General features: G+C 38.1%; 1 protein-coding gene across 6 annotated transcripts in view; it reads left to right on the forward strand.

Moving 5' to 3' along the window:
* DAZAP1 (DAZ associated protein 1) overlaps window positions 1-21,689 on the forward strand; it is a 35,495-nt gene extending 13,806 nt beyond the window's left edge. Inside the window, exons 5-13 of one of the 6 annotated variants that reach the window (XM_073324192.1) lie at window positions 515-625; window positions 3,933-3,981; window positions 8,749-8,831; window positions 12,184-12,337; window positions 13,975-14,004; window positions 14,516-14,656; window positions 15,653-15,835; window positions 18,159-18,248; window positions 20,690-20,775. In XM_073324192.1, coding sequence (XP_073180293.1) covers window positions 515-625; window positions 3,933-3,981; window positions 8,749-8,831; window positions 12,184-12,337; window positions 13,975-14,004; window positions 14,516-14,656; window positions 15,653-15,835; window positions 18,159-18,238 — 831 coding nt within the window. In that variant the 3' untranslated portion in view covers window positions 18,239-18,248; window positions 20,690-20,775. Of the gene's footprint in view, window positions 1-514; window positions 626-1,293; window positions 1,892-3,932; window positions 3,982-8,748; window positions 8,832-12,183; window positions 12,338-13,974; window positions 14,005-14,515; window positions 14,657-15,652; window positions 15,836-18,158; window positions 18,249-20,689 lie in introns of those variants that run through there. The other 5 variants (XM_073324190.1, XM_073324191.1, XM_073324193.1 and 2 more) reach the window with 5 other exon arrangements.
* The last annotated feature ends 59 nt before the right edge of the window (window positions 21,690-21,748 follow it).

The raw sequence follows: 21,748 nt of genomic DNA on the forward strand, positions 1-21,748 counted from the left end.
GAATGTTTAGATAGAGTACAGCCCAGGTCTACTACAGATGTTCCTCCACCTTTATTTGGGTGATTGACTAATCAACATTCAAGTTCTGCTAATGACATCAGTAATATTTTAATTACCCAACTTTTGTGGATTGAAAGAATGTAAATGATAGTGTCTAAAAATCCCCTTAAGGTTAAGAGGATGCACAACTCACAACCTGCTGGTTAATACTGCTTAATTAAGAAATTAATAAATAAATGCTTTCAGAACATTGCCCTCAGTTCTCATCCTTACCAAGAAAGAACACCAAGTTATAGCTAAGCATACCAAATTAATGAATCCAGAACAGGCTTTTGCTCCATTTGAAATAAAATGGGTGGCCTGCAAGTTTGGACTTCAATTTGAATTGTGACTTTTTGTAGTCCTAGAATGCAAAATGGATTAGAGCAACCCACCTTCATGTACCAGTGGAGGAGATTATGCTACAGTGTTTATCACAGTTCTAACTAACAGTATTTTATTCCTTTTGATTTAGCAGAAAGGACCCAGAAGTGATAACAGTAAATCAAATAAAATTTTTGTTGGTGGGATCCCCCACAACTGTGGCGAGACTGAGCTCAGGGAATACTTCAAGAAATTCGGAGTGGTGAGTCATTCATCATCATGGCAAGCATCAGCTGGTTACAAGATGTTTTTTCCCCCTGTCTTCATTCTGATTTCATTAAGCTGTCAAATCTTAGTGTTAATTTAGGCAAACTGCCAAAGAGACATATTGACGTGTTTTGTGATAAAGTACAGTAAACGTTTACTTTTGCAGCACATTTGCCGTTTTTCATAAGATCTCTTGCCCTCATGTGCACAACTTGTTATGCACCTTCCCTTGCCTCCTTTGGTTTAGCTATTCCTGTTACTATTTTCTCTCCCCCCTTCAAAGGGGGGGGGGAACCCTCGAGTTTAATTATGACTTGAGTATAAATGTGACTTATCACCCTCCTTTCAGCTGTTGTTCTAGTGTTCTGTAGTTTTATTATGAAAACTTTCCATTTGCTTTTGGAACAGCAGGTACTTCAGTGAATTTGCATCACCACAGGTCTCTGTCCTCTACCAAGTAAGCAAATTGGTAAAAGACTTTTTGGTGATCCACTTGACATTGTTTTGGTTTCATGATGCTGTTTTAAAAGTAACTGAATTCTTTCAGTCTTTAGAATCTCATTTCTAGGGTCAGACTACGAGTCATGCAGTTTCTTACTCATGCTTTTCTTGAAATTTTGCCAGCTTCAGTTTTAAGTTGATATAGAATGAAAATTTCCAGATATGACTTCATTAAACTCACATTTATTTCTACTTTTATTGTCAGATTTTTTCTGGAATAGGTAAATTGTTACAAGGTTCAAAGATTAGTTTGTATATTAAGTTCAATTTAAAATATTGTGGAGTAGTATACATTTTATATGACTGTTCATGTCAGTTGTATTGGTCATAATGTCAAAAGCAAAGAGATTCACAGTGGCTATTGATTGGTTGCCGTCACTCCAAAATGCTTTTGTCACCATCTTCACCTTTAAATCACCTATCTTTCTAAATTCCATCAGCAGTCCAAAGCATCTATGTAGCCATCTTTCTTAAGTGGTATAATGATGTTTTTCAATGAAAGTTGATTAAAACAATCTTTTTTAAAAAAAAATTACCAACACCAATGGCTAATAGATGTTTCTTTAGTTTGAAAAGCTGCGACAGACTGAGTTTACAAATAAAAATGGGGAATGGAATCCATAGTTGTGGAGCATAATTTCTAAAGGCTCTTCTCGCAGACTTATGGCTTTCCAATTCTGACCTGGATGGCTTGGGAGATACAGGGTTAAGTTCCATCAGATATAGGAGGCCACAACCATTGAGTGCAAGTGCCATAAAAGTAAGTAGAACACTTTATAGTTAAAATAGAATTTGGGGAGCCAGGGTAGCATTCTTAAGACAGGTTTCAGAGTAACAGCCGTGTTACTCTGTATTCCCAAAAAGAAAAGGAGTACTTGTGGCACCTTAGAGACTAACCAATTTATTTGAGCATAAGCTTTCGTGAGCTACAGCTCACTTCATCGGGCTGTAGCTCACGAAAGCTTATGCTCAAATAAATTGGTTAGTCTCTAAGGTGCCACAAGTACTCCTTTTCTTTATTCTTAAGACAAGAATTGTGTGTATAGTCATTTAAGTACCTGTAGAAATCTGGGATCCTGCATTCTGAGAAAAACACATTCAAGAGCACACAGAATTACAGGTATAGCAGCCTGAAAAACTAGAAGCTAAGACACAACACAAAAAGGCAGGCTCTGATTCTAAGAGACCTATGGGGATTATTACTGACCAGTGTGGCAAGGAGGACTCAAACCAAGCCAAAGCAGTATCGAACAGACCAGCAGAACAGATGTGTCAAAATAATATATGGCTTGCTGTCATGCTGCCAAATGGCCTACCAGCTCTAAATGATGACAAACCTGAGTCAGCAGAGTTCGATAATATACCTTCAAGTGAGTGTATCTTTTGTGGTGATCTCCAAAACATGACTGGAATCTTTCACAGAAGTTGGAGAGCAAGACAAATGGGTATCAGACTAATAGATTATTTCAGCTGCTTGAGATACAAATGTTCTAAGCTAAATTGAAAGTAGTTTTTTAAGGCAGGGATGTAGTGATATAGGAATAGCCACAAGATTATGAAACTGGAAACTTTCTGGTTTATTTTTATATTTATCTTGAAAATGGCCAAATAAGCTGCCTTTAAAATTGGCATTAAAATAAATGTCACCCCTGGGGTTAGTCTCTGCAGATCACATTAATTGTGCAGTGAATTTTTATTCTGAAAAACCTGGAGGGGGTGATTAACATTGAAAATAATCAGCCCTAAAGCAGTACAGATGAACTCTGTTTAATACATGCATGTGCTCTGAACTAGTTTTACAGTATTTTGGAGACTCTGTACTTCAGAGTATTTCAAAATAAAATGGAGACATCCATTTCAGCTCCAATAAGCTTGCATTGAAACTTGCACTTAAAACATGGCTGCTACTCTGAAACCTTTAATATTTTATGGAATTTAGTCTCAATACAAATTTTTCACAATAACTCTCGAGGGCCCAGTTGGCTTTTCTGTGTAATATTTACCAGTGTTTGCCAAGGAAGCATTTTTTGAACTTTTATCCTGTTTTCCTCCAGCTTAAATGATCATAGTTCTCAAAAACTTTCAGCTTCTCTGCATGTGTATGTGATAACATCTCAGACTTAACACCAGTTTTGTAATTTAGCATTATAATCACTTCCATATTTAAACAATTCACGTGTAGAACAATCATTAGCATTACCCACTGGCATAACTTTGCTTAAACATCACAGAAATGTCTTATCTCAGGGACACCACGCTCCACGGAGAGGCATAAGCATGTGTGGAACTACATACAATACAATTCAGAAAAGCTACACAAATCCTATATTAGTCAGTAAAGTAGTTGGAATTAAGGCTGCCTCGTTCAGGATGAGGGTGGAAATGTGCATGTTGTGGAAGAAAGGTAGTTGAGACTGTGAAGTAGTACTGAAAAGGGGTGTTGAATGATTTAATTGTTTTCTTATTTTTATGGTCTGGTTAGTGGGATAAACAGTTTTGCAACCGTAACACCACTTTATCAATGTTTTTGGTGGGTAAATTTTGTTGCAGTCCTAAATAAGCAGCAATGTGGTTATACTTTAGCTGCTAGGAACAAATGAACTCAATTAGAATTTTCATAATTGGGAAGTGTTGCTCTTTACTGGAGTTTATTTGCATGTGCTGTGACAGACAAATATTGATGGCTACATCAGACATTTAATTGTGCTTTGTGGAATGAGTGCTGGAAACCAGCCTGTTCTTCTCTGCTTGTATCACTCCTCTGATAACATAGTTAGTAGAATTTCCCTTCTCTCTTCCAGGTCACTGAAGTTGTAATGATCTATGATGCAGAGAAACAGAGGCCCCGAGGTAAAGGCTGATCTACTTTGTCCTTGAAATTTCTTCATCCTCTCCTGTAGTCAGATGGCAAACTATTTCACACCATCAAAAAACGTAGTGGTTTTTTTTTTGTTTGTTTTTTTTGTTTTTTTTACATTGCCTCAGGAAAAGATTTCAGTGGACAAATATCACAAACGTAGGCTTTTCATACACAGCTTCATTTGGTGTCTGTGTTTTTAAAGTCAGATGTTACATATTCATTTTTTGCTGGTTCTTTTTACTTGAATATGAACAGAATTAAACATCTGACCGAACATGTGGTTTTTAAAATAATATTGAAAACGTTCAATTAACTAATTTGCCTCAGATTTCCCACCTCCCCTGTTTTAACATGAAGGTATGTTAAAGTCTACAGTTGCTTTGTATTCAGTTTTTTTCTTTGTGGTTCAAATTATCTCTAAACATGAGATTGGAATCAGATCCATCCATTTGTGCTTTTTGTTTTGGTTAAATGTCTTCACTTGAAATTCAAGGAAAAACAATTTTCTTAAATTACATAAATTACATGCCTTTGAGAAGTTGTTTATATGTTTGCAGGAACTATATGTCCCCATTCATGCTAGAATTATTATTTGTGTTCCTTAAGAAGGAAAGCAGTTAATAGGCTATATGAGCGAGTCTGTAACCTTTGGTCAAAATATGAAGTAATTTTCATGTCATCCACTTTTCATTGCATCAATCATCTATTTGTTGACTATTACAGAGGCAATATTGTAAAAGTACATGAAGTTTAGTTGCACTGATCACCTTGTAGCATGTGAGACATGCTAGAGAATAGTTTGCCATCTGAACTTTCATTTCTCCTCTGACTCCATTATTAAGAACTATATTCACTTCATATTTATTAAGCTAAGTCAAGTCTTAGTTTTATTTTTAATTTAGACATACATCCTTAGTGGCATATTTAAGTGTTTCATAGTAAAGTACAGTAATGTTAAGTAAGTTTGTTTTTTTTTTCGTTTTTTTTTCCTTTTTCTCTCTGTGAATTGTTTAACTGTGATTAACGATATCTCTTTAGATTTCTTCTCTCTAGGTGATAATTTATCACAGAGGTACAGGCCAGTTCCACAGTCAGAGGAAGGGCGGGCTTTGTCTTTATTGGGGTGTAAACGAAGTTTCAATATATTTGTTTTGTTTTTGCCTTGATAATAGTCTTAATCCTCTTGCAACTGATCTGTTCTCCTTAAATAGAAAACAAATTCATCCATTCAGTAAATGCTGTAGAGCATCTTATTTTAAATAGAGGCGGCAGTGGAGACCAAAATAAACACCTGATTAAAACTTGCCTGGAGTTTTAAAACTGTCTTTTAGAAATTATTGCATCACCTGTATCTTTGAAATATTTATCCCAGTCTTGCAACCTCTGAGCAAAAAGGACTAAAACATCACAGCTGGTTTGGATTAATGGCTCCACTGCTAAAGCTGCACTAAAAAATTGATAGAAGGCTCCCAATCCACTCACAATATTAAAGGGTAAAGCAGAACTTTAAGACATCTGGGATGAAAGCCTACAAGTCCATCCATTTGAGGGAGTAGTTGTACCCCACAATTCTCTTTGATTTGTCTAATTTTAAAAAATGACTGAAATCCCTCAGTCCTGTCACTGTCGAAGCTTGCTTTTGTGTTCTCCATTTCTGTATCCTCTTCATAACATAACTGCACACAGTTTCTAAACATGGCCTCCTTAATCCCACAGAAAATGTTAGAAAAATTTCCTCATGGTTTGTATTCAGTGCTGCTGTTTGTACATCCAAGAATATTTTTCTCTTGCTTGGTATTTTGTTATGTAAAATGCTATTGAGCTTATACTCTTCTTGTTCTTTTGAATTATTATCTTAAATTTCTATGCATTAAATTGCAGACGCCCACTTATCTGCCCAAATTCTTTTCTATCCATATTATTCTGAATTTTACCTTCCTCCTTTGACTTTAGTTTTCTCACTTTCTACAAATCCCTTAGTGCATGTCATTTTACCAAGTCACTGAGAGAGAAAGATCAAAATTGGCCCTGTTACTGTCCCCTATGGCAGTCTACTGCTACTTCCTCCATCTCAGACTGCTTACAACAAGAAAACTAGGGGCCAGATCCTCAGGTGATATAAATCATGGTTGCTGTGTTGACCTCTGAGACTCTGGCCCTGGCTCTTCAATACTCAAGTCCCCAGTCCTTCAATTTACACACAATCCTATCCTTTCCACATCCCATACCTACTCATGTTGTTGTGGTCTTTTGTGCAGTGCTTTATCAAGAACTTTTCTAAATTCCAAGTAAAGTAAAAGCATAGCCAACATTATTATTATTATTTATTATTGTTGCTTCCTAAAAGAAATAATCTGCTTTGTTTGTTGTGATCTTTGTTTTCATGCTGTTTCATTAACTAAACCAACTAGGTTTCAGTAGCTCACAGGTTCTTTCTGTGTGTGTTCAGTTTCTTCGCTCTAGCTGCAATCCAGCTTCACTGTTCTCTTTTCTTGAGTCCCCCTAGATCTCATCTTAAACACAATGTGTTAATCTGTCTAGTCCATCAGTAAACTTTTGCCTTCGAAAAAGTTAGAGCAAGTCTTCCAATAGCTATATTTATCGTTTTTTACTACATCCTCTTAAAATTTTGTGGCCGTTCCCATCTGCTCTGGAGTTCTGTCATCTGTAATCATTCTCATTTCTTAAATACTCTTTTTATGTTATCATGTTTGGGTCTTTAAAAAATTGTCTGTTTGCCTGATACATGGCATCTGTCTACTGACTTCGCCCAATTTTCTGTGAACAAACTTTAACGGACCATCTCAGTAGTTGGATGGGTATCATCTGTTTTTCCCTCATCTTTTGAGACGGAAAGCTATAATATTAAAGTGATCTAATACTCAATGCAGACTTGAATGTGTCCTCTTTCTACTCCAGTGCTGGTGAGAATTCCAGTTAACTTCAGACAAATATATTGATGAAATGCTGCTTTCAGTTTTGAGGCTGCTTTCATCATAGACCAACAAAACTTCGTTTATACTGCCAGTCTCTTGTGTGTGGGAAATGCTAAAAGTTTTTTCCTTTTATTTTAATTTTATTTTAGTGATGTCTTTTGCTCTTGTTGCTGACAGCAGAATTTGACCTGCTGGAATCTATTTTGGCCTGTATCTTTGTGTATTTTATATATAAACCTTCTCTACAATAGGCCTCTTTGGGCTTACCCAACCCAGTTGGATAAGCTTAGAGAGACACTAACTGTTATAGATACTGTATTTCTGTTTAATGCTTTAGAGCAATATATGGCTGCTGTCAGCACTAGCTGCAAAGCAAAATGCAAACCAAGGGGGAAATCTTGGGTTTCAGAAAAGCAGAAATGCACCCATATTCCATATGCTTTTGATGCTGCACCTTGTTTTGTTTTTTTTTCTTTCTAATTTTACTGCTGTACCCCTTAGCTAATTTAAAGAATGGCAAAACTGTTATATACTGCATGTGTTCTTACCTTTCCTGGGATTTGGTTATTCCACCAGCAGTGAGTGGTTGATGGCATGACTCAGCCTTAATGTTCTGTGAAATTAACCACTACTTTTCCACTCTCTAGGCAGTGTCAGCAGCTACAGCCTAAGCGAAGTGGTTCTCAAACTGTGACTGCAGAGAGTTCTCAGCTCACATGGTGCTGGTACCTTCTCCTTTCCAGCTGCTTCTATGGGCATTGGAACCTAGCTGCCTGTAAAAGCAGCTGGATGCTAGGAGGATCCAGTTGGATTGCTGCTATAGATGAGAGGAGGAAATTAGTTGCCCTTAGGAACACCAGAGAACCGGTGGTAGAGATGTGCAGGGAAAAAGGCTACTGGGGAACATATACTGAGATTGAAGAAGAAGGGAATCAGGCAGCAAGGGGAAGGGATAGCAACAAAACAGATTGGGCAGAGGGGAACTGACAAGCAAGAGACATGAGTGTTTTTTTGTTTTTTTTTAAAGGCAACACTGGTTAGCTTAAACAGCTAAATACTTGCTGTTTGCTGTGTAGGCAACTGCTATATTTGGCACAGGAGAGCTATGATTGGAAGGGGTAATGTCCATTAAGTGCTCTCTGTGTTAAGATATAAGAAGTTTGAGAATCTCTGACCTAGGCTGTTAATTTCTGAAGCTTATCATTCATCCATGGAATGGTAAAAATTCTCATGCTTTATCAGCTACATTTCAAAAAAATTTTCTTTGAATTTGTACTGTTTTCTAAGAAAGTAAATAGCCCACACACAAACACAATTTTTTTTTTGGGGCGGGGGGGGGAAGGGGGGGTTACTTTGCAGCATTAGTAACTGTGACAAGTGTAAGTTTTACCTGGGTTCCTAATCCTAGGATATATTTTGGTTCAAGGATAAGAGCAAAGCTGCCTTATTTTAACCTGCAGTTCCACAAACATTGTTTTTAGAAGTTGTGGTACAGTAACATTTAGGGTGTTGTAGTAGTGTTTATCTCTCCACCCATTTTAGTGGATGGATTAGATATAAGAAACTAAACATTGATTTTAATTGTTTCAGTTTGTAATGTTGCATGTATAAAACTAAGCTGAGGCATTAATTGCCCGATAATTTATATATAAAGTACACACTACAGTTTTCTCAGAGGACTGATTTTTGAGAACTTCATAACACAAGCCTTGGTTATCTGAAGCCCCTGCTTGAACCCTTGGTCCGCCCCTAATACTGTTCATCATCCTGTTTTGTGTCACAACACCCTGCTACCTTGATTCACTCTTCGTCGTTGGCTAGGTTTTGGATTTATTACTTTCGAGGACGAACAATCAGTGGACCAGGCTGTCAACATGCATTTTCACGACATCATGGGCAAAAAAGTGTGTAGTTGTAGTTTTATTTTACCTTAAGACAAAACCAAGCCTTGGGCAATTGGCAATTTCACTGGTGAAATAGAATCAGTAATTTGTGGGTTAAGCAGGGAGATCCTAAAAAGTTAAAGAAAATCCAAATTCAGGGCTTTGTCCATGATGATGGGGAAAGTCCCTTGAGTTTGCATAAGACAATGGATATGAGGGGAACCTCTCCTTAACTTGTTGCCTATCCCATGAGAAGGAAACAGACCTTGAAGGCCTGAGTATTTTTGCAAGTTATTTAAACAGTTCAGATGAGCCTTTGACCATTATACAAGTAGCAAACTGCTCCATTTGAGCAGAATTTGTATCTGAATAAATTGACTATATGAATAGTCATGGTTTATGCACTGCTACGTGACTGCTCACTATTTTCCTTTTCAGCAGCAGGGATAGAAGTTAGTTTTAATTCTCATATGTTTGTAAATTGAGATCCCAGTGAAATCTCTGAGCTGTCTAAGGCTCGGTTTAACATACCACTCCTTCAGATGTGCATTTAATATTCGAATTTTGAGGCACTTTGAGGGGATCTGCCTTTATACTCTTAAACTTTAACCCCCGCAAAAAAGACCATAAAACATCATGAAGGATTGGTTTTTTAAAAATTGGGTCACTTACTGTGAAACTTTGATACGAACCCACATATTCTATATAGTATTTAACCACAATGCAGTTAAGTGACCTCTGGTTGTTTCATCTTCATACTGTGTTGTCAGCACAAGGAGGTTTGATAGGTGAGGGATTCCGCCTTTCTACTCCTTTTGATTGTATTAATCAAATGTGAACATTAAGATTCACCTGTGGAAAATCTAGAAGTAGATGAATAAGTAGTTCCTGAGAGAAATTCCTAAATCTTAATTATATTGTGAATACCACAGCTTCTGAAAGGGAAATTCTGGTAAAATTGAAAATATTTCCGCTTTATACAGCTTAACCTGAATTTGAAAACACAGATGTTAGAAGGCCGTTGAAAATCTACAGTGAAAAGTACCCAAAGAAACTTGCATCAAAACCAAAGGACTTTGTCATATTCCTTTAACTCAAACATTTTTCCATGTTGAATTTAAGATTTCTACAGCCTAGTAGCTCTCAGGCATTTCCTTAGCTGACAGGTAATGTGTTCTTGTGGGTTAGTGCAAAATTTGCATTGTTAAATTACAATGTTCTGTACAAAGTGCTTTAAAAAGTCACTGTTAAAGTTTAACTATTTAAAGCGTTACTACCCTATTTCGATACACTGAAACTATAGTCACATTGAGAAAAAGAATGGTTTACCAATTAATACAAATGAATTATCTACGTGAACACACTTTTGACCCAAATCTTGGAAGGAGGAACGAACATAACTTTCTTACTGTGAGTAGTTGAATCAATGCAGCTATTTACATGAGTAAAGTTGTGTGTTTTCAGGATTGGCACATTTATTTACTTATGTTATCCTCTGTGCATCTATTGCTTTTTCACTGATATTCCCTTAAACTTTGGAAGAACTACTTAAATTAGAGGACAGATTGCAAAGCAGTATGCCATTTATGAACAGAACCAAAGGATGCCACGGCTACTTTTTTATGGTTCTGTAAATCTGTGGCGAGCCTCCTGTAAATCTAAAACATGCACAAATATATGCAGTATTTTCCCAGGTTGCATGAAAGAAACCTAGGTAGTTCTTCCTCTTGTGTTTATAACTTTGGCCTTGAGCAGGTCTAGAATTCTCACCTTGATCCTAAAATTTGTTTGCATTAGGTTGTCCCAATCCCTAGTTTAGGCGTCTTAACACATCCAAATGCCAGTGTACAGGTTAATTAAATCTGCCATTTAGATAAATGTAACATTAGATAGTCCACCCCCTTCATTTATTATTAATAGACGCTTCAAGACTTTGAAATACATTTTTAATTCTCAAAAAAGGCTGAAGTGAATCTGCTTCCGTATGTTACTGAAAGAAAAAATTTAAAATTACGAGCAGGATTTTGCTTGTGTAAGCAGTAACCGAATTCCCTTCAGGAAAATGCGTTAAGGCTCATTAATTTGAATTCTTTGAGGAATTCCCTTGGTTCTTCTCTAGCAGGGCCTTCAGCTGACAGAGGTTTGGTTACTGTCATGTATAATGTCCTTGAGGCATCTTCAGAAGAAGGGGAGGGAGACCTTTGTCCTTGTGCTGTGCCAATTTCCTGTTTGTTCTCTAACATGAATGGTTTTAAGACCTAGCAGGAAGAATACTTTTATTTTCCGTACTACTCAGGCCCATTAGCGATTGAGGTTTATTTTCTTTGTACTCTGGCATCCACTAAAATTAATCGTAAAATAAAAAAATACTTTAATTCAGCATACATGAGTGCTGAGTGTTTCATTAAATCAGAAACTGGATTTTTTTGTTGAGAGGTTTATATTGAATGTGGAGCTTATTTGAAGTAGGTCAGATGCACTTGATGCCTGGGGCCCTAAGACATTTTATCTTTACATGAAATAAGTTAAGCACTGAGGCTTATTAACACTTTTAAAAACAGGAAGGTTTTTGTCACTGACTTAACACAGTATGAAGATTTGCTTCTTATTGACTCAACTGTCCATTTTTATTACTTGCATGTTTGTTTACTTTTTTGTTAGATGTAATGTAAGATTCTCTTATCACATCCATTCCCTCTGACATTGTTTGAGTTATTTGAGATTCTTTAAGCGTTAGCCTGGGGAAGGTAAGTCTTTATCTTCCATTAGACATTTAAATAAAACCTAAGTAAAAAACCAAACAAACGAATGTGTGTTTCTCAGGTATGAACAGAGCTGAAATTGCAGGTAGATGGGGTGGGTTTAAACTATAACTTCCAAATGAACCCCAATCATCCATAAATGTTAAAGCATTAGTACCCTTTTTCAGAGTGGACTCTTTGCTTGTAGAAAGATCTTTACTAAAATTGTTTTCTTCTTTGTAAATGTCACAGTGAACATTTAAAAAATAGTCTAAAGACTAAGTTAAAAAGATTGTGCCTATAAATTTTTAGCAAAGAGCCATTGTAAGAGGGTACTGCTGCTTTAAGATGAGCAAGCAAATGACTACTTAATATAATGGAACAGAAATTGTTTGTAGGACATGTTTTGCTTTAAATATATGTTGATATAGGACTTGTAATGTCTTACTATCGCATCTATTGTACCTGAGAAACATTTTTTAATTACTGGCCTAACTAGTTTTATAATTAAGTATTTAGACATAAGTCATAAGGTGCTAAGTGTAGTCTTAAGTGTAATTAAGGGTGTGTGTGAAGGGAAGGGGGGTGAACTAACCTACATCATCTCCTAAATGGCTAATCTGTTTGTTTAGGTGGAGGTAAAACGTGCAGAACCTCGTGATAGCAAAAGCCAAACTCCAGGGCCACCGGGTGCCAGCCAGTGGGGAAGCCGGATCATGCCAAGTGCTGCCAATGGCTGGGCAGGTCAGCCCCCTCCTACCTGGCAACAAGGATACAGCCCTCAAGGTAAATTTTCTTTTGGGGGTTTCAGAGACCCAGAGTCAAAGGTGTGATTCCTGTCTTCCTTAAAACTGGCAGTGTCTTTCACTAGCCATGGTTTTGTTACTGACCACATTTAACTTGCATTATTCTTTCAAAAGGTAACATCATCTCATTAGTGATACAGATACTTCCAAGTGGAGTGAAACCATCTATGCAATGATGTAATACAGTAGAGAACTAAAGTACTGTGCATCTGTTTTCCCCAATTCTGCTTGGGTTTTTCCTTAGTTTATTTTTTTCAGAATGATTTTTGTTACATGCTGCAGAAATCAGTGGGTCTTGCCAGCACAAGTTCTGTTTCCTCAACATCCCCCAGCCTGATTAAGTGGGGATCAGTACTGTGATTGGTGCTTCATCCATTCTTTTTAAGTGTGGGGAGCAGGAGTACCAAATCAGCATGTTCTTTTTACCTAGTAGTAGGGAGAAGTCAGGGAGAATTCCATGATTCTGCAGCTGTGGGAATGTGGGTGGCATGGGACCCGGATTCAAAATATTTATGGAACACAGATTTTCAAAGATGAAATCTGAAATGAGTTTCAAGAGAAACTACACGTGAAATATGAAGGAAAAACAGGCTATCTTGTGTCTTTGTATTTCATTACTTAGTGTAGCCTGGAAAAGTAACAAGCAGCTCTGGGGTTAATTGTTAGTGGTGATGCAGGGGAGCACTTAATGCTTATAATTTTCTTGATTTAGCTTGAGCCCTTTAGGGCTGGAAGGAGCAGATGCTTGTTTTAGTTTTGAATGCCATAAAAAAAAACCAACAAGATTTTGGAGATGGAATAAATGTGTTGAATTCATCTAAAGAATGTTTTCATGCCATATGAAGAAATGAGGTGGCATAATTGGTGGATGAATTAGTTGGGGATTGGTCCTGCTTTGAGCAGGGGGTTGGACTAGATGACCTCCTGAGGTCCCTTCCAACCCTGATATTCTATGATTCTATAATTGAGTCACATCTAACGAATATATAACCTGCCTTTCTCAGATATGAGAAATTATTACCATGGAGATAGGGGCTGGCGTCACCTTGTCCATTATGCCCCCTTAGGATGACTTACCATTTCCCCCTGGTGCTTATTTACTTGAAAGCTGCAGCTGAGGCTTTGACAGTCTGCATGGTTTTGCTAATCTGCAAACTCAGATTGAGAAACTAGATCACTTTCATCTTGGTTATTTGCAGGGAAAGGTATCATTATATCCGTCTGTGGGAGGGATTAAATGAAGAACTCTTAAATAAGTTAAACTTTCTACCTTCACACTGCAGCAAATATAAAATGAGGTTCCATGAGTCTAAAACACTTGAAATAGCTGAATGATAACTCTTATCAGCATTATATTTGAAACACCTTGTATCTATAGCTTCACCTTTGTAATCCTTAGTCTTTTTAAACAATGTTATGGAATTATTTTTAACACTAGAATATGCTCTGTTTGAACACTGAGTGTAATTTGAGTTTTGAGACTCCTGGACACTTCTTGCATTAGCTCTTTAATCAATGTAGAACACTGCTTTTTTCAGAATTGCATTGTATGCCATTTTTAATAGAACAGTTTCAATATATAAGTGGATAAACTATCATTCTGTTTCATTGTTTTAGGAATGTGGGTACCAGCTGGACAGGCAATTGGTAAGTAGGGAACAAAAGTTTCATTGTTTAGTGTATTGTAAACTGTAGAAAAGGCCAACTGGTAGTGCAGATGTAAATTGCATTTCAATGAGAATTGATGGTGGCTGTAAATTTCTCAAGTACAGTGCTTATAGGCCAGTTTTGAAACTAACTTTTGAGTTTGTATTGGAAAAAATATGGAGTGGGGGAACTGTTCTGTTCTTAACTATTCAGTGTTGGGAATTGGAATACACCCTTTTGCTGATAATGCAATTAAATTGATACTGGCCATCAAGAAATTAAATACGAAGAAGAGAAGTGTAGAGTTATTTACAGTCAGGGTTCTCTCAGCATTTCCCAATGTTCATATCCATAGATGGAGGGGGGAGAGTTTCCCAGAGTTTGGTTCCCAGTTACAGTAACAACTTCTTTGTTCTGTTTGGGGTAATTTTGACTTTGTATTAAAAAGTTGCTGTGCTGAATTTAGATGAAGGCACCGCTTGTTCTCACAACTCTGTACTGGATTTTCTAGGTGGGTATGGACCGCCTCCTCCAGGAAGAGGAGCCCCGCCTCCTCCACCACCTTTTACCTCATATATAGTTTCTACGCCTCCTGGAGGATTCCCACCTCCACAAGGGTTCCCACAGGGCTATGGCACCCCTCCACCATTTAGTAAGTGTCCTCTGTGAGTCTCGAACCAATGATGTGCCATTGAACACAAGAACGGGTTTTAGTCACTTCTGTTTGTCTTTATTTCGTGCCTTTCTATAAATTCAGTGGAGTCATTCACATTTGATCCACATGTGGATCCACTCAAGTATTTCTGTACTGTAACTAGAAATCAGTATATTTTCAGATCCTGTTTCTTTGAATCCATCCATCTTGATCATATTAGTAATACTCAGTAATACCATAACCTCTCAGTTTTTTGGTTTTGACTGAGGACTTTTACTTTTGACCTCCTCTTTTCTAGAATTGAGGTATTCGACATAGTAATACTACATGTTGAAGACTAGAGACACAGGCTCCCTTGAAAATTCTAGCCTAAGAAATTAGGCACCCTACTCTCATTGAATTTAAATGGGATTTGGGCACCTAACTCCTTTACATTCCTTTAAAATTCCTATGCACAATTGGGTTAAAACTGGCAGAAAGATGCCCTTAATTATCCAAAGTTTCTTGAACAGCCATTATGCACCTCTTAGTTCCGATTCTTATGCTTTGGGGAAGCAGCCTGTCCAGGATTTTTCAGTCTGTGGCTTTTGGCAACTTCCTTATTTGGATGGATGAAAGGCTTTTTGGAGGGGTGTCTCACCATGACTTTCCCTGCTCCCCCAATACACCTTTCGGTACCTGTGGCTACCTCTTCAGCTATTATTTGCTAGGTAAGATGGTTCAATTGCTGTTAAGCACATGCAGTCTGTGTAACAGGTGTAAGATTTCACATCTCTTAAATGACTTTAGTTGTGGATAGGATGACTGTCAAGAGATGGTTAAATCAATCCCTTTACTTCAGCTGCAGGCAACAAGTAGTAATCTCTTTTTTGTAGACACCTTACAAAGGGTTTACAACAAAATGTTAAATTACTCTGAAGCCAAGTGAAAAGTCCAAGTGCTTTTGGCCTCGTATCATGTCACAGATTTTATGCTCTGCCTCTTATTTATCAGGTTTTGGATATGGTGCTCCACCTCCTCCACCTGACCAGTTTGCCCCTCCTGGAGTACCCCCTCCACCTGCCACTCCTGGGGCAACACCACTAGCTTTCCCACCGCCACCACCACCATCTCAGGCAACTCAGGACATGAGCAAACCCCCAACTGCTCAGCCAGAATTCCCTTATAGCCAGTTTGGTAAGTAACTGCATATAAAATACACTCAGAGCGGCAACCTTTCCCCTCAGCCCCAAGGTTCTGCTTTCCTTTTATTCATAATGTTTTGGTGAAAAGTCACAGTTTCCAGGAGCAATGTATTAATGCTGACAGCATTTGTACTAATGGTGGGAATGCCAGCTACTGGCTCTCAAGGGCCCCCCAAAACATGCAGTACTCTGATATCACAGTATTGTTTCCTTCCTGCCCAGCCTGAAGTATTGCCCATTTCCTGAATCACTAAATAACTGGCTCTCTAGAGATCTGTGCGGTGGTAGGCTAAGTCACCACTTGCATTCCCCCAAATGCTCAAGTTTAAACTCTTTTTTGTTCAACTAACAATTTCACACTGCAAGGTGCTCAGTAGTTTGCTTCCTTTTCTGTTGAAATGTCTTGGTTAACACAGTAGCAGCCAAAGGGAATTCTGGTAATCTCACCTCAAGGAAGATACACTAGAATTGAACCAAAGCACAGTGAAAAGGGCACTGAAAATGGTTGAGTGATGGGGCTTGCATAAGAGGGTGGGCTCAGCATGGAGAATAATGATACTTAAAAGTAGTATCTCATTACTCTAGAGTAATGGGAATTGACTGAGACAAAAAACAATAAAGGGTATAGCGAAATCTGACCTGCATGCCCCTTTTGACCCTGTTTCATAAGACTGGTTGAAATTGATGCAGCTAATTTAAAACAAAAGCGGATACTTACTAGGGAAAACTTTATCAGTCTCTGGAACTCATTGCTGCAAGTAGGTGATAAAGAATGATTTAATAGGTAAGCTACAGTAAGACAAAATATGGGAAGTCAAAGTCTTGTGCTACTGGCTGAAAAGATGACTATTTGTAGAGATCAGGAAGGAGTTCTTTCATTTGACCCTTGCACCCAAGCCTTCCATGAGCAGCATTGCCCAATTAGCTGGGTGGGTGTGCCGCCTTCTTGATCACTGGCCATTGGTAACTTCTGAAGGCAGCATACTACACAAGGTGAGCCCAAGAATCAAGAATTTACACTCTGTCCCTGCATTTTAACCACTTTTCCCCTGTGTTTATGCATGCCTTACTAGTCCCATATAAAATACCTGCAGAAGCTGTTCATTACGAAATGTCTGCTCCATAAAGCTCTTTGAAAGGATTTTCTATAGTCCAAATAATCTGAAGTATAAGACTTCCGATAGGAGATCAGCTTTTCAGTTGTTCTTGACATGCATAAGGTGAGGGTGTTAGTTATGATGGGTTTAGTTAGAGATGTTCTTAAGCTTATGTCACAGACACAGTAGCTGGGATCGAAAGTTCCCCCAATTTGACTTCAGGTGGAAGATTTTCTTGTCTTGTCGGAAACGTGCCTTTGTTACATATGAGGGGAAACTTCTACTGATTAGAATAAAAACTGATACATACAAATTTATCTTGTCTCAGACTTGGTAGCCAAGTCTTTTAATACCAATAATTAAAATGGATCCAAACAGCAAAGGCGTAATTGATTATATATAAACTTTCCATACAGGGAATTCTGCTCTAAAGTTCCTGCTGCAAGACTTTTATGTAGTAACCTCCAATTATCATTTAAAAAACCTCACTACTCAGTTTAATTGCCTGACTTTCAAAACAATGTTGTGAGGGATAGTTGGGGTGTCTGGTGTAAGGAATATGTAGTACCAGCTGCATCTTGTATAAATCTTGGAGACATTTTTCCCCCAGCGAGTATCTGAAATGCTGGTTATGGTTAGTCCTTAGGGGTTAATGGTTTTTTTGGAAGGAGGAAGAGGGTTAGATAATGTTGTTAAATGCATTAGTGGGATTAATCTCTCTCACCCCAAAATTCATGCCAGAAAGCAAACTACTTCTGTGCAAGACTGCACTCACAGTATATGTACACAGCATTAGAAGTGTTCAACTTAGTGTATTACCACCCAAGTCAATAACCTCTTCATGTTTATAAAGCTATGTTTAAGATCTTTTTAACCTCTTTAAGATCTTTTGAACTTCATGTGTCATTTGCAATTCAGCTAGCAGCATTGGTATACAAAAGGCAGTTAACAAGTTTTTCATGTTTTCACTTAAATGCATAGAGTTTATAGACTTTAAAGAGGCATCAAAGTATTTAATCATTTTGGCATTTACAGATTAATCCTGGCTTCACAGCATCATAAATGCTGCTATGTTTACAGCTGAGATAAATGTAAACACTCTAGTAAATTAAACTCTAACAAGGGTGTGTCTCCCTCACCCCCCAAAAAAAAAATAATTATATCTCTGTACAGGGCTGTCTTGGGGTTAGTCACCCTGGTCTCCTCATTTCTTACTAGGGCTGGGTACCTATTCTCAAGACCCTTCAGGCTACGCGCCAATACTTTGTTTACACTCTTATGGTCAGGCTGAGCAGTGATATATCCTAGGTAGGTGGAGCCTATTTACAACCAATGCTCTTACTTTATCTGCATTTGGGAAATTAACTTTTATTTCTTGCAGGGTCTCTTCTCTTTGAGGGTGGGTGAGATAAGTATGGTGGCTTGGAAATGTTTGCTTTTTACAGTTCAAGGATAATCTAGTTTAAATATCTGTTAGTTGGCATAAGTAAAAATGCGTCGTTGGAATATGGCTGCTCTGCTGTTCGCTTTCCCAAGATCTTGCATTGGCAAGACTTAAAATTGTCTTGTGTAAGCAAATTGCATTTAGTTACCCTAAGCAACAGAGTCAATATCCCCTGCTACTGTTGACACGACTGACTTAGAATCCAGGTCACTCGGGAGCAGTGAATCAGCTGTGTGTCGCTTTTGGAAGTGACAATGCAGACCAATGGTGGGATAGTTCGCTAGAGGAGAGAACAGTGCCCAAAAAAAACAACAGCTGTTGGTTTGACTGCTGGATTCCTTTGTGGCCAACAAACCAGCAGAGCTCTAGTTTTCTTAACTTTTCACTGCAAGCCACAGTGCTGCTGAGAGTAACGTGATTATCTTCACTCCGAACCCCAACCCTTGGCATTAAATTAATGCATTTAAGATTGCCTACTGATCTTTGTGTCAAAAATGGCTGAATTAGCAGCTTGAGAAATCTTCAAACGGGGAAGCCCATGGTAGTACTGTTGGGTTCATTAGTGGTAGTAAGTCCTGTGAGACAGGCAGAGCTTGAAATTGAAATACTGAAGAGATGCCAAGAGACTGTTGCTTTGGATTAGCAGAGTTAAACCTGCTTTAACCCTGTGCAGAAAAAAATTTGACTCAGAGATCCACTGAGTAGTTACAGGATTCTTAACAGGGCTGTCTTGCATAGTGGAATTTCACGTTGATGCCATTGTAGTGACTGACAGTTGTATTTTAATCACTAGAAAGTTTCTGTTAGATTTCTTAACTTCTTTTAGTAAGTTACTGTTAATACACATCCATTTGCCTTCCAGGAATTTAGTTTTTTCCTCCAAATTGAAAGGTGGTCTCTGTCTCCTCTGTCATCCTGCTTACTCTAAACCTGTTGCTCCAAAATCTCTGACCTCTGCTCCAGATTATGTTGCAGTATGGAGGTTACAATCTCATTGACAAGGCAGGAGGAAGATTTGGTAGGAGGTAGAAGTCTCCTGATTCCGTAGTTACCTTTATGATCTCTGCAGAGAAAGGAAGCTAGTTGTTACACAGTCAGAAAGATACTGATTTACAGAATAAATTAGCATAAAGTTCACAGAGGGACAGCTCACTTTTAGTTTTAAAATGAGTAAGTCTGGTGAAACAGTTTAGACTAACTCAGTGGTTGTGTTAGTATGAATAGCAAGGGTACACAGAACGGATGGCTATTCCAGTATAACTATTTATCTGTTGCTTCTGTGTTTTTGCTACATTGGAAATATAGTCTGCCTGCTTAAGTTATGTGGGAAGCTGATGATAAAATGGCTTTTGCTATTCTTTTGAGCTGTCTTTGAGAAGAAACGTGCCACACCATTTGCTTATTTAAGCTGGTTCTGTGCAACGAGTTAACGGCAGGGTAGAGTGTTGGGTCTGGATGGCAATTAGCTGAAGTCCCTTTTTAACCACATAATGTGGGCAGTAGAAGCAATAACAAGCTTCCTGATTCTGGCCTGTGGATCTGATGGAAGTTTATGGGAGTCCAGTCACCACATCCTTTGAAAGGGACACTGTCAACTTGGGTTTTTTAATTCACAATTTCAGAAAATTCCAGTTTCTGATGCAACCGTCGTCTTAAAAACAATACATTCAGAGCCTAGTATTTAAAACTCCTTTTTAAAGCAATTTCCTAGGGTTATCTTATAGGGTTCTTTTCAGCAAAGGAAAACTTGACTATACACAGGAAACTAAAATTGGCTGAACACAAAAACAGAAAATCACAATCTTTCACTAACTCCTTTCAGTTAGAAACATCAGCTATAGTAACTATCAGCTTTTCAGACAGATGTTTCCCCATTAATTTTCTCTACCTCTGCTGAAACTGACAGAATGCTAGTTTTGCTAATATGAACACTTATCCATTATGGACTAATAGATACTACCAACCCACTTTACATAAGCCTCTGAACAGCAGTAGCATGACATTTTGGTCACCACCAGCCTGGGTAAGATTTGATAGAGAGTGAAAAGCACTATCTCCAATTAGGCATTCAGTCCCCCTCCTCTCTGCCTTTTGTCATTACCTGTATTTTCTACATGTAAATCCAAATAACTTGGTCAAATGTAAAAGCAACTATCATCTGGGTGTTAGATCAGCACATCACTGTGTGTTCATAGGGCTGTGCATTGGTATGTGTGGCATCAGTTTTCAGTTGGTGCTGCACCTCTATCTTTGAGCTTGTGGACTGTAATAGAAGCTTACTGCAGACTTTTCCTCTTCTTCCCAGGTTATGGACAAGACTTGAGTGGTTTTGGACAAGGTTTCTCTGACCCTAGCCAGCAGCCCCCCTCCTATGGAGGCCCCTCGGTGCCACCATCAAGTGGCCCACCTGCAGGAGGAAGTGGTTTTGGACGAGGACAGAACCATAATGTGCAAGGATTTCACCCCTACAGACGCTAGCACATGCTGGCAATCAGGGAATCCTGTCCACAGTGGGATATCTGGTAGCAGCTGAAGCCGGGAATCCCAGACTTCTGAACTTGTGACAATCACATACTTGATGGAGGAAAAATCTAACAACATTGGGGGAGGGGAATGGGAGAGGGGATGGCTTTTGAAGGCAACGCTGTGGGTGTTTGGACTGCAGGTTTTAAATATATTCCTTTCTCTAACCCATCAGCACAAATAAAGAAAATGTCACTGGTTCAAACTACAGGGTTTTAAAAATGTCTTCAGCTTTAATTCAAAACTTCAGGTTTCTTTTTTTGAAATTATTTTTCCTGAGCCTTTGTTTTACCGTATATTGTAAACTTTTATGTTTAAAGAAAAATATATACATTTACAGATTGTGAAATTTTTAAGAGAAATTTTCTACTATGTATGCTGGCTTATTTTTTAATTTAAAACAGGGTTTCCGTTAGCAATGTTGGAAGTGATGGTCAGTTTCAACCCCTTTACTTCAAACATAGTGGTGGGGCAGTTGGTCCAGAAACTCTGGGAGTTAGAAGAAGAAATCTACTGAGTGTATTTTGCTTTTGTTACCTGACAGTATAGAACTGGTAACAATGCAGGTGCAGACTTGTTGATGCACAGAGTCACTTATGAAGTACAGCATTTAAATCTGTGCTTCAAACTCTTTAAAATCCTCTGTGGATTTCATTAGGGGTTAACGGAGGCCTTGTTAAGATGTAGATTTCCCTCAGGCAAAAGGTTTAGGTGCATTTTGCACTAACCAGTGATTACCCCTGGTTTGAATAAAGAGAAGTACATTTGGATTAGAAACATAAGCCTGTCTCCATTTTTTTTTCTTACAAATTTTTCCATGTGAATTGGGTTCTCATGAAAG

This window comes from Lepidochelys kempii, chromosome 25 (genome assembly GCF_965140265.1).
Source record: "Lepidochelys kempii isolate rLepKem1 chromosome 25, rLepKem1.hap2, whole genome shotgun sequence".
NCBI classification, from domain to species: Eukaryota; Metazoa; Chordata; order Testudines; family Cheloniidae; genus Lepidochelys; species Lepidochelys kempii.